This window comes from Drosophila willistoni (assembly GCF_018902025.1).
Source record: "Drosophila willistoni isolate 14030-0811.24 chromosome 2L unlocalized genomic scaffold, UCI_dwil_1.1 Seg168, whole genome shotgun sequence".
Lineage (NCBI taxonomy): Eukaryota > Metazoa > Arthropoda > Insecta > Diptera > Drosophilidae > Drosophila > Drosophila willistoni.
In genome coordinates, this window is record NW_025814047.1 from 3,655,782 (window position 1) to 3,668,472 (window position 12,691).

Below are 12,691 nucleotides of genomic sequence, written 5' to 3' on the forward strand. Positions count from 1 at the left end.
GATAACACACAAATGTGCCCAAAATAGACCAAAAAATTTTCCATAATGTAGTCAAACTAGAGGGAAACATTGCATTGTTATGTGAAATTTGAATGTTTAAATGTTTTTCACATGTTTGTGCGTCAAAAATTACCAAACCAGCATAAAAATTCAAAAGATTGCGAGGCAAAGAGTAAATATGGCTAAAATGAAACAAAAGAGGAAACGAGGCAACAAGATGGGGGAGGGGAAAGTTAGAAACGACCAATTGACACAATAATCGAGGTTGAAACAAAAGAAAACACAAAATGTATGTGTGTGTTTGTGTTTAGGCGTGTCCTCATCAAATTAGGCTCGGTGTTATCTAATTAGACAACTGTAGAGTAAACTCTGCTTAAACCTCAGTTGTTCCCCTCCTTAGCGCCTCCTGCATCTGTCTATGAGTGTGCGTGAATGTTTGTATGTGTGTATGTGTGTGTGTGTGAAGTGGTGCCAGGCGCCGGCCATCATATTTTGCAATTTAACTCACACGAACTACCCAGTACCAGAAGCAAAGAAAAACTCAAAAAAAAAAATTTGCTATTTGCCCTTTTCGTTTTCTTTTTTTTTTTCTTTTATCCACGCTCAAGTTTCATAACACAACGGAAATGCAAAAGTTTTTCGTGCAAAAAAAAAAAACAAAGCGCGCCAAAAAAAAAACAAAAAAAATTCAAAACTTTTTTATTTCTCTTGGCAATTATGTGCTCAAGGAAGAAAAGCAACGAAAAAAACAGAAAGAAAATATAAAAAAACCGACAAACAGAGAAAAACCCAAAGCAAAGCCAGAACTAGAGCCCACTGAAATAATGATAATGAAGCGCACACAGAGGCAAGGATATATAGGAGACATGGGGAGAGCGTTGGAGGACAGGTCAAAGGATTTTGAAGAAAAGTGAAAAAAAAAAATCAAGCAAGCAACACATGACGGGACATGCATGCAAAAGTATCTCATAGATACCTTTCCTATTTCTTTTCTACCCTAACAAAGAGTATATATAATCATAGACGAATGAAAATCAAAACATTCAAATTTTCCCAATGTTTTCACTAGACCTTATTGTGGAGAGTTATTAGAAATAATACATAAATTTACATATGGAGCTTTTCTGAACAAAATTTTAATGAAAAAGTTTTTAATTTAATTCATTTTGGTCACCTATTGGTGAAGAATTTTAAAAATGTAGATAAATAACTTCAAATATTTGTGTTTTGAATTTTGGAGACGTTTTAGAATATAGCCTAATATTGTAAAAATAACACAAATTTAACTTCTTAAACTTTATTTTCCATTTGGAGACATGTGGAGAATTTTTAGAATATATGTTATGTTAAGTTTCATAGCTCACAATTAGGATAGAAATCAGAAATCATCACTGGAAATAATCATTTTGGAGAGTTGTGGAGACTTTTTTAATCTAAGGTCAATTTTAGACGTATAGATAACATTTCGAAGTTCATAAAAATTTGATTTCCATCATTAAATTCAAATAAATAATGTATAAAGTAAGCTGAGAGCAACTAATCTGTTATATTTATAAATCTTTTCAATATGGAGACTTTGTAGAATTGTTGAAATAGCTTTATAATGCAACTTTCAGGTTATGTTAGGGTATACTATACATCGCCGCGACGATTTTAAACTAAAGTTCGTTTTCTGTTTTTATTTTTTTTTGCCAGGTGGGTGGTTTGAGGTAATTTGTTTAATTTGCTTTGGGGGCTCTTCCACATTTTTTTATTTTATTTTATTTTTTTTGAAGGTTGGCCGCCTTTTATCTAATGGCTATGAGCAATGTATGATAATAAAAACAAAAACAAAACAAAAAAAAAAGAAATCCAAACACAAACTAAACTACAAACTAAATTAAAATATTTTAAAGTTTTATCAATAAAATGCAAGCCCGGTAAAGTTTTCTCTTTTTTTATTTTTGTGTGATTTATTTTCTTTTCTCTTCTAGCATTTGTTTAACTGCAAATCAGATATGAATCTTTTGCATTGTCTGCATTACACATGTTAGAACAGGAGCGGTTGTCGGAGAAGGAGTGGGCGTGGGGAGGTCGGATTGGCAATTGAAACATCAGCAATCCTCGAAACGAACTCAAATGTAAGTACAATATGCCGGCGACAATTTGACACTTGAACACCCACACAGAGGGCAGCCGGCAGCAGCTATTGGCCAAAAAAAAAAATATAAGTTAAATCTGAATCGGGCTTAAAAATCACTTAGCCAACACGCCACTTGGCTGTCTGCCTTTTGGTGTGTCAGCAGAATAGAGGAGCAACCAAAAAATAAGTATCTTATGTATTGAGTGCAATAATCAACACATCTATAAGACACTCGGTTTTTTTTAGTCCTGTCAGCAAATATTTCCTTAGTCCTTGATTCCCCCAGAAGGCGAAACGTGCTCGTTATTATAACTTATAGTAAATTGTCAGTTGGCTAATCTGCCATCTCTCGCATTGAACGTTTCCTGGACACTAAATAAATGCAAACAGATTGTCGAACAATTTATAAATGAAATCAAACAAAAGGAAGGATCTAAATTAAGGAATTCAAGTATTTTCCATAATTTTATCTTATTAAATGAAAGATGATCACTTTAAAATAAAAAAATGGCAATTAATGGCATGAAATTCTTATTCTGAATGATAAGTATTATTCACTCCATCTTTAAGGATTAAGGTATTACCTTTCCTTAAATACCATTACAATATTTTGAGATTTTTGCAACAAAAACATTTAAATAATTCAAGAAGTATTTATGTGAAAGAAATGATTATGTGAAAGAAACATTCAAACGCGTAAAAATGTTTTTTACTCTCAAAATGACGGAATTTTTCGCTAAAAATTGAAGTTTATACTTTAGACGGCAATCAAAAATTTGTAAGTGAAAAAAAAAACAATCAGAGACTATAGGTGGGAGGATTTGATTATACTTTAACTTAATTTTAATGGTTTTTAATTTCAGATAATTTCCGACTGAGATACAGTGAACACCGCAAGTTGTTTGTTTTTCTAACACGTTCTAGGAAAAGCTCTGTCACCGGCTGGTTTTTCAAAATTTTTGTCATAAAAAAATTTTAAAATATTGTTAAAGGTGTACAAATGGTTTTAGTAAAGTTGCTCAAACCACATTTCTTATTTAACACATTTATTTATTATCTATTACCTTATACCAAATTCTGGCATATCCAAAGAAAAACGTGGAAAATTATCTATATCAAAGTAGATACCAAAAAAAAAAAAACTTTTTTAATCTTAAAATACAAGAGAGAAAAAAAACCCAAAACTTTCAATGGCCACTAAATAAAATGTTGAAGAAATAGAAACTCTTAAGCAGTTTACGGTCAAATGAATTGATTTGCTCTCATTGTATATTGCTTACGCGAAACATTTCCACCAGAGGAAACTTGAGGATAACTTGTAACTCACTAATGAACAACACACAGAGAGAGATAGAGAGAGAGAGAGAGAGAGAGAGAGAACGAGACAGAGAGTGGCTGCAAAAGAAGACGAGTGCAAATGTTGTTTCGCATTTTGTTTTGTTTTGCTATTTCCTTCAATTCACCAGGGATTCAACTCATCGACTGGTGTGAAAATCAATGAATCTCCGTGGCATTTGCCAATATTCACAGCTGAGTGCCTCTTCTTGATGTTGTTGTGCCTTCAGGGCCTTAGACAAGGATACACAACGATTTAATTGAATAATTGTTAGGCATGCCACGTTCAATGTAACACCCCGTAACACCAAGTTCCAAGTAAAATCAGCCAAAACACAAAAAACAAAAAAAAATGTTCGCCCCAAAAAGTAGGCAACAAAATCTAAAATAGACAAAAGCTCAAATCTCTGCTAAAAAGGAGTCTCTTGCGAGTAGACTGCGTCATCCTCTAGCGAATGCAAAAATCTTGCACCTGGCCAAATTTATGCTCTGCATTTGAAAATCCTCGAGACTTACCGTTCCCAAGTGGCACATTTGTTGTTGCCGTCGATTGTAGTTGTTGCTGTTGCTGCTGTTCGGTTGTCACCGTGCTGGACAATTTATTTGATGTTGTTGGCGTCGCTGTTGTTGTTGCCGCTGTTGTTTCAACTTTACCACCATTAATGGCCAGCGTTGTGGCACTTTTGCCTAGCCTTAAAATTGTGGTTGCTGTCGATGAGGTGGTAGCACCTCCAGCTGCTGCTGCTCCTACTGCACCTGTTGTTGTTGTTGCTGTTGCCGCTGTGGCAGATACTGCTGCTGTGGCCAACTTAAGCTTATGCAAAGTTGCCGCCATGCCCTTTGCCGCCTTTGTGGTACGTGCTATGCTACTGATATTCGAAGAATTGGACGACGCATTGGACACGGAAGTGGAGACCTTAGCTAGCGGCGGTGTTGTGGCCATAGAGATCGTTGCCGACGATGATGCCGGTGTGGCAGCTGTGGAATTTCTTATTACCAATATAGATTGCGATTTCTCCAAACGTTTCAATGTCTGCAACACAAACGGAGACTTGCTATCCGCATTGCTTTCAGTGCTAAGACTACGCGAGGCCTACAAAAACAAATGGAAATTAATTTAAAGTTTAAGTTGGAATAGTTGGGCATTTGCAACTTACATGTTTCAACATGAATGGCCTTTCGATTAGTTTAGTCTGCTTATTACGCTCTTGAGCCTTTAGGACACTCTCCAATTGGCTGGCATTGATAGGAGTTTGCAGCAGAATGGTATTAGTATTGCCGCTTGAATCCTTATTGCCACTACCGCTGGCCACTATTGAGATGGTGGAATTGGCATTTTGACCCGCTGAGATGGCTGCAGCCGTTTGACTGCTGCTCTGCAGAATTGTCTTTCGTGCCACTGTGGTGGCTGTGGGTAGCTGATTAAGTGTAATGGCCGTGGCTGTGCCCTTGTCCTGTTGCTGTTCACCTGACTGCAGCAAGCTGAGTATATCCTGTTTGTTTTGTATGATAATTTGGCCATTTTCATTACGTGTGCCGCGCAGCAGGATAATATTACTGCTGCTTGTATTGGTTGTTCCATTTTGTAGTTGTTGTTGTTGTTGCTGCTTTTGTTGCATTGCCTCGATCTTGAGCTTAGCCGCACGTAGAGTAGTTGTTGTTGGTGTTGTTGTTGCGCTTGTTGTTGATATTCCTGTCTCCACTTCATTGCTTTTTGTTATGAGCTTGCCACTGCTTTGCGATTTAATCAAAACATTTTTTGTTGCATTCGTATTGTGAGCTGCAAATATTTATATGGAAATAATTAAGTTTTGATTAATTAATTATTTATTTATGTTTAATTGTCGTTTTTTTGAGTAATGCAAAACCATTGACTAGTATGACTTTTAATTGTTGTGCATTATGTGTAAATTCGGTGCCGATTATTAGAAATGTTCATAAACAAAACTCTTGAAAAAACAAATTAATTTTTTTTTATATTTAGAACTCACATACAAAAAAAACCCATCAGTATCCGAAAATCAAGCTAAAAGTATGCCTCAGTTTACCCGTTTTATTTAAATATAAATGTAATCAAAGTATTTTTCTGACTACATAACCTTTGTAATCTAAAAACCATTTATTCAACCATTCTGAGGAATCTTTTCCTCATTCAAAATTGAAAATTGTTTTTGTAGCTCATATGTATTTGGTAAAAAGGATTTTTCGATAGTCGTGATCGTTCCAAAATTATAGCGCTGAGAAGACTGGACCTGACGACTTATCCGTTTTAAACCATTCTCTGAACTAGGATATATCAGAAAGTATGTGTATTTGTTGTGCCCAATAAAAAGCGAAATTTTCATAAAATATTGTTTAAAGTCGGGTGAAATTGTATTTTCAAAAATTCTTTCAAAATATCTTAGCTCAGCTCATAGCTTTAGTTAGATAGATCAAAAAATTTTGCACCTTTTTTATCAGATCATAGATCACGCCGGAATCTTGATGCCCAGCACTGTACTACAAAAAGTTATTAATATGTAAAATTCAATTAAGGAATTTACAAATTGTTAAGTGTAACTTTTAAGTTTTACCTAATTTACAAAAAAAAAACAAAATTCTGGAACTAACCCTACATTAGATGCTGAACTACATATTTCTCATCTTTGCGTATGCAAAACCTTCGACCACTTTTTAAACACACAATAATCAAAATAAAAGAGACTTGTTTTCCTTTTCCAAAACATTCGTTCGAAAAATCGTTTGAAAAACGTCAAGTTGAATAAAGAAGTTGTTGTTTCTCTGGCATTCCACATGAAGTTCCAGAAAGTTGAATAAATTGGTTTGAAATCAAAGCGACAAAATAATTTCAGCTTGACTTGGAAATAATACTAGAGATAAGAGAACGTAGTGATGAGAATAAGAATACCAATTTGAATACAATTCGAAGTTTTAGTTAATTTATTCTTTATTAAATGATTTCCAAGCAAGTAGCGGCCAAAACATAATAGAAGAATAAAGAAGAATTTGTAAATTTTGATTACATTTCGATAGCTTTTGCAATTGGCTTTGTATCTTCTTCAAAAATGTTTGAAAGTAATGTGTTATAATTGACATTCGATAGCCGAAGGGTTGAATTGGATCCCTTAAGTTCTTGTTACTTATTATGGACATGTTCTCTTTTCTTTACCGAGACGACCAAATATTGACATGAATATTGGCTGCGAGAACTAACGAACGAACACACACATTGTGCATGGAAATTCAATAGAAACTTCAGAGGCCAAAAAAGATTTATTACTTTATATCGATGAACTGAAAGCTGGCGAGTTCATAATTTGCATTAGAAATTGTCGAAAGGGTAACAAAAGGGTGGAGAAGGGCAAATAACAAATATGATACGATAGACTGAGGCGCGCCATTGTTGCATTTTACGGGGAGTGGAGGAAAGTGTAAAAATAAAAAAACAACACACACACACACGCATACATATTACGTATACGCCGAGTGTTTTGTTGAGCGGTCAGTGGCTTAGACGACGAAAAACTGAATTGTTTGCCAACAATGGAGCAAGCAGCATTAAGGAGGGAGGGAGGATAAGGAAGGAGGCGGAGGTCAGGCGCTAAATCAAGCGAAAGACGACATGTTTATGGCAGGGACATAAAGGACGGCCTAAGGACGGCAGGACTATGACTACGACTACGACTACTTAGTCCACAAAAAAAAAAAGAAAAGAGAGAACGCAATAAAAGTGCAACAAACAAACATACAGAGAAACGAACAGAGACGAACAACAGAGAGAGAGAGGGAGTGCAGGGAACAGGGAGAGGGAAGAGTGAAGGAGAAGAGGTGAGCCAAGTTACATGTGCGTTGCCAAATATAGACTCTCTCAAGGCTAAAGGCGACACGAAACAAAACGTAAAGTGCACGCCGGAAACATTTGAAAATGTTGCCTAAACACTTGTCCATCCTTTCCACACACTCTACACCCACCCCCTTTGCCCTTTCATTCCATTTCGCCGCCCCCAAAAATGTGTTCTGTATGTTTGTTTTTAGAGAAAAACGTGCGGGTCATAATTAGCCGTTTACGCTGACTCGCCCCATGTCCCTTTTATTTCAGTGTCTTCACACACTCAAACACACATGTGACCATCTCTCTGACCCAAGTGGACATGTGTCTGTCTGTCTGTCTGTCTGTACAAAAAGGTCGCCTGCCTCTAGGCTAACACGAAGAGAGAAATGAGGAGGGCAAGAAGAGGTCGCCATTCATTCAGGCGCACATACTTCATTGTAATAGATGGCAGGGACAGGGACTGGGACACACACATACACTATACAGGACTACAATCCATAGTAGGAGCAAACCAAGCCAAGCCAAGCTGCTCTTCCATGTTCGCGTAACACATAAAACACTTTGGCTTTGCCTCTATGCTGAAAGTTCGCATATTTTTGCTTTCATTCGCGCGGCTTTTGATGTTCCCAAATCCCCTCAAATTGAGAGAAAGAGAGAATAACCATCATAGCATATCATAGTGGGCTGAAGGTTGATTTGAATATTGTGAAATATTACTTTAGAATCAAAGGAATATATATTACATGGCTGTAAGATTGAACAAAAAATAGACTGATCCAGTTACGATACATACTTCCTTCACGAACTCTTTTTACATTTTGTATTTAATTTGTGTGTTTAAGAATAATTCCCCACAAAATAGATGTTTTCGTCCTTTTTTCGCTTCATTCAGTTGTAATTCCCAACTACTTTTAGCGTGAAATACATGGTAAGGCTCTGGCAATTCTGGAGGTCTTTAGCAAAGTCTGTTGATAATAGAACCTCATGGTTCTTAAAATAACTGCACGGACAACCTGTCCACCTTTTTGTGTTGCCTTTGAAAAAATCTTCTTTTGGAAAATTAAACTCGAGTCGGCTAAAATGCAAGGTTTAGCTAAGGTTTCAAAAAGGTCTTAATTTAACCAGGTTTTTATTTAACTATAGCCATAAAATCGTAGTGTCTAATTGACTTGCAAGTAGTTCGCTATAAAATGAAATTCCATTTTGCATTCTGAAGATAAGTATTAGTAAGCAATGAAGAAAAAAGAACTCGATAACAAAAGTTTTAAAGATTAAATCTGTGCCCCACTAAGTCTCCATACATATGAGTACTATATTGGAATATATTATTTTTTTATGATTCTTTTTAATGTAACGCCAATCTTACTCTACTTTTGAATGTAACTTGATGAAAACTTTCTCAAATAAACGTTTTAATGCATATAAGACCAATCCCTATATGCTCCTGTATTCCTATAATCAGTTGCCAGTTATTTTGGTAAATATCTACGCTAGTTAGCCAGCCGCCAAGGGATCGGGTTCTTGTTTAAGCCTATCAAAAGTCATCATTAAATATTATAAAATCATATATCAGTTTTTATAAGAATAAACTGCTGCAAGATTTTACAAAGTATGTATTCTTCTTTTAATCTCTCTATCAAATGGATTTCATGTCACTGTATCTTGCACGTGGCATAAACGCATATGGTGGAAAGGGGTGCAACATCAACAAGGTGGGGGGTGGTCTCTGTATAACGAAACACGACAAATTGCAAGTCTATAGAAATTTTATTAGAAACATAAATCAAATAGAGAGTGCTAAATGCCACCACAGGAGCAACAACAACAACAACAACAATAAACAACAACAGAGAAAAAAACGCAGGAAAACTGCTTAATAGAGGGTTAAAGAAGAGACAAGCACCACATTGACATGAAAATCGTCAAGGGATGGGGGGAGGGTTGGGGGATCAACACGAACTATCCCCCCACACTCTTTGGCGCCCCTTCGCACTGCGCACGTTGTGCCCTTGGCCAACAGAAGAGCAAGAGGAGAAAACACAAAACTAATTGAAAAACCAATACAACAACAAACACATTTTGTCAGGTAATCGAGGCCCAAATATTTTAGTTATCAGCAACTACACACACCTCCCTTCGAAAAAGATAACAGATTGACGCATCAAAAATTGGGGCCAACAAAAAAATTGCCAAAAGACAATCCAAAAAAGTCCTGATTCGCCTTGCCTTCTCGCTCAACTCACGCACTCACTGTGGCATTTTGTCTCTGTCTGTCGTATAGAAACTTACAATGTTGCAGATTTAGGCGATAGGTTTGTTCCATGTCCAACAACAACAGCGACAGCGACGTCGACGACTTCTTCTGCTGCTGCCTTTACTCGCGGGAGCTGCTACGGCGGCGGCGGAGGCGGCGGGACAAGCGTATGGGCCTAGGAATGAGACTTCCATGTGCATAACTTGATTGCGCTAACACTTTAAACTAAGCTTTTCTTAACTTTTCTATTGCATTCTTATTTTCACTCTGCTGCTGGGTTTGCATTTTTCATTTTCCAACACGCACACACACACACACATATACAGCAACACAATATAACACACACATACAAAACAGTGAAAAACTCACGAAAAGGTAAACAGACAACAGTGTGGCCAGCCAGCAAATAAAATACTAAATATTCTTAGTGATGTGAATAATTCATATCGATATTTATTTGACAAATATTGAACGGCACAAAATTTAATTAAAGAGAATATATGTTAACAAATTCAACAAAATTTCCATTTGCCAATAATAAATTGTCAATTTCAGTGTAAATCTATTTAAAATATTTTTATTTACTTTATTGGCTTCTTATCGATAACTATCGCTATCAGGGTAGTCGTTTTATTCAGTTGAGCGCCAAATTCAAATATGTAAATATTCAAATTTGAGCAAAACATTTGCTTTGACATTTGGTTGTCACAAGTTAATTGAAATATAATGAGATTTCCCCTTGCTTAACCTTTCTCCTTTGGGCCAACAACGTTGTTAAAACTTTCGCCAAAACTGTAGCTCAACGGAAGTCTTTCCCTCTCGCTCTAGTGCAAACAGGCACACGCACATACACATACACAAACGAGGCGTCCAAGCCGAACACCAGAATAATTGCCTTAGTGCCAGGCGGTGCCAGCAACAACTATTTTATCTGTTGTAGCGATGTTGTTTTTGTTTGTGTTGTAGTTGTCGCTTTTGTTGCACATTGAAAATAATACACAAAAATAATTCAATTACTTGAAATATTCGTCTCTTTATCTGTATTTGTCTGTGGCTGCGTGCATGTGTGTGTTTGTGTGTGTGTGTATATATGTGTTGGGGGCGTTCATTCGCTGATAAGCTGCGAACCGAGATAAGCCTAGCTCATTTGCTTGCTAACCTTAAAATCAGTTATTTTTGCGACGGCTTAACGATACCCTTTACGTAGGAATTATACCAAAACATGAAATCTGGAAATATTGTACATTTATTTATATTTTATATTATAAAATAGTGTTTTTGTTAACTTAAAATCTCCAAATAAGCTGTTTCTTCAGATTTTGTATACCATTTGTTGCCTTATTTTAAAATGTGTCTATAATGCAAGTTTTATTATTATTTACAAGAAATATATATTGTAATATATTTCTTCTTAGATTAATAAAATACATACATATATACATATGATAACATTTCTCAATATAGGGTGACAATTACTTCGTCTTTTTGTATTCCATTTCGCCCTTTTGCTCAAGGGTATTAGTGTCAACAAACAGCAAACAGGGTGCCTCATGTGATAAGTAAAAACGTGACTTGTTTGACGTTTAGACATCAGCACGTAAAGGTTCCTAAGCCCCGAACGCAGCTGCCTCTGGTACACACCTCTCTGAAATCAGGCTCAAGCTCAAACATTTTATTTATTTATTTTTTTTTTTTGTATTGCTGATTAAACTTAAATAAATACCAGCACGTTCTTGTTCAGATGTATACTAAATGCATACATACAAACGCCTTCAGCTGCCATTTGATCGATGCACTTCACACACACACAGGCACACACACAGAAATACACATTTACAATCGCATTTAATGACATTTGTCCATAAAAATATCAGAAATGCACCTCCCCCCTCTACCCACTACAAGTGCCCATACCAATCCTCGCCATCGCTCTCAATGACTCTTTTTTCTGGTTTTATGCATTTATACACATTTTGTTTTTGGTTAATTGGGCCTTTGAACTCCGTCGCGTCGCAAAAAAACAAAACAAAAAAAAAATAAATAATAAAACAGCATGATGAAAAGAAAACGAAGATAAAGTCAGGCACATTGGAACTTGATTTTAAACAAAGATCATTTCATGCCGCACCCGTCCCACCCTACCGCCCTCACCATCATCATCGTCATGAACGATCTGTCAACGCCCCCTAGATGGAGTCCGGTGGGGCCCAGTGATAGCCATAATCAAAATAATAAAATGCAATTTTAAACAACTAATTGCATATTATTAATAATGCTAAATAAATACGTCAAAAAGTTCTAGAAACCAAAAAAAAAGAAACGGAAAGGCAACAAGTGTTATTTTTGGGGTCACCCTGTGGTTCAACAAATCTCAATGAAAATCAATTGCTGATTTTTCTATTTTCGTTTTTCCTTTTTTTTTTTTGGTTTTTGTTGTAACTTGCGGTTACTTGCGGAAAACAAACTGGTAATAAAGTTGCAGCAGCAGCGGCCTCTAACTGTAAATGGCCAATATATGTAGTGGTTGCAACACATTGGCCGGGTGGGATGTGGGGAGATCTTTGCCTCTGTATGTCGGTGTGTGTGTGTGTGTGTCAATGAGCGTGAAAATAGGAATCGTCAGGTATGCAGATGCTGCTGAGTTAAAGATTGAGAGGAGCGAAAAAGATTGAGCTTTTGGAAAATGAACGAGAGCACACTGGAATGTAATACTGGAATGTGGAACATTTTTTTGGTTAAATATGATTTATGGCTAGATAATTAAAACCTCATTAAACATGGTTTTATTTTCATTTTGGTCTGTTGTCGTTTTAAACAAAAGTTATAGCGGCTTAAAGCAAGAAACAAAAAAAAATTAACTATACTAATACTTTTTGGGGTCACTGTGGGGGGAAAAAAGGATTCCCAAGTAAAAATATAATAAAATATAAACGTATAATAAAACCTTTATAGACTTTGTATCCTACGATTTAAATTTATGTGATTCGCTTACATGCCAAACTGGATTTTGTTTTTATTTGCATTAATATTCTTAAATTCGCATTAACAATTAATTTCGATTTGTTTCAATAAATTGCGTCTTTATAGAAAATATTTTTGGGCTTATGTCATTATGGACAATCCCCATATACATATTTTACTATATAAT

The 12,691-nt window shown here is 35.9% G+C and overlaps 1 protein-coding gene across 4 annotated transcripts in view; it reads right to left on the bottom strand.

Moving 5' to 3' along the window:
• LOC6640891 overlaps nt 1-9,874 on the bottom strand; it is a 53,934-nt gene extending 44,060 nt beyond the window's left edge. For 3 of the 4 annotated variants that reach the window (XM_047009762.1, XM_047009760.1, XM_047009759.1), the window contains exons 1-3: nt 9,579-9,873; nt 4,615-5,237; nt 3,974-4,550 (exon numbers count right to left, since the gene is read on the bottom strand). In XM_047009762.1, coding sequence (XP_046865718.1) covers nt 3,974-4,550; nt 4,615-5,237; nt 9,579-9,612 — 1,234 coding nt within the window. In that variant the 5' untranslated portion in view covers nt 9,613-9,873. Of the gene's footprint in view, nt 1-3,973; nt 4,551-4,614; nt 5,238-9,578 lie in introns of all 4 variants that reach the window. The other variant, XM_047009761.1, reaches the window with a different exon arrangement.
• Nucleotides 9,875-12,691: the final 2,817 nt, after the last annotated feature.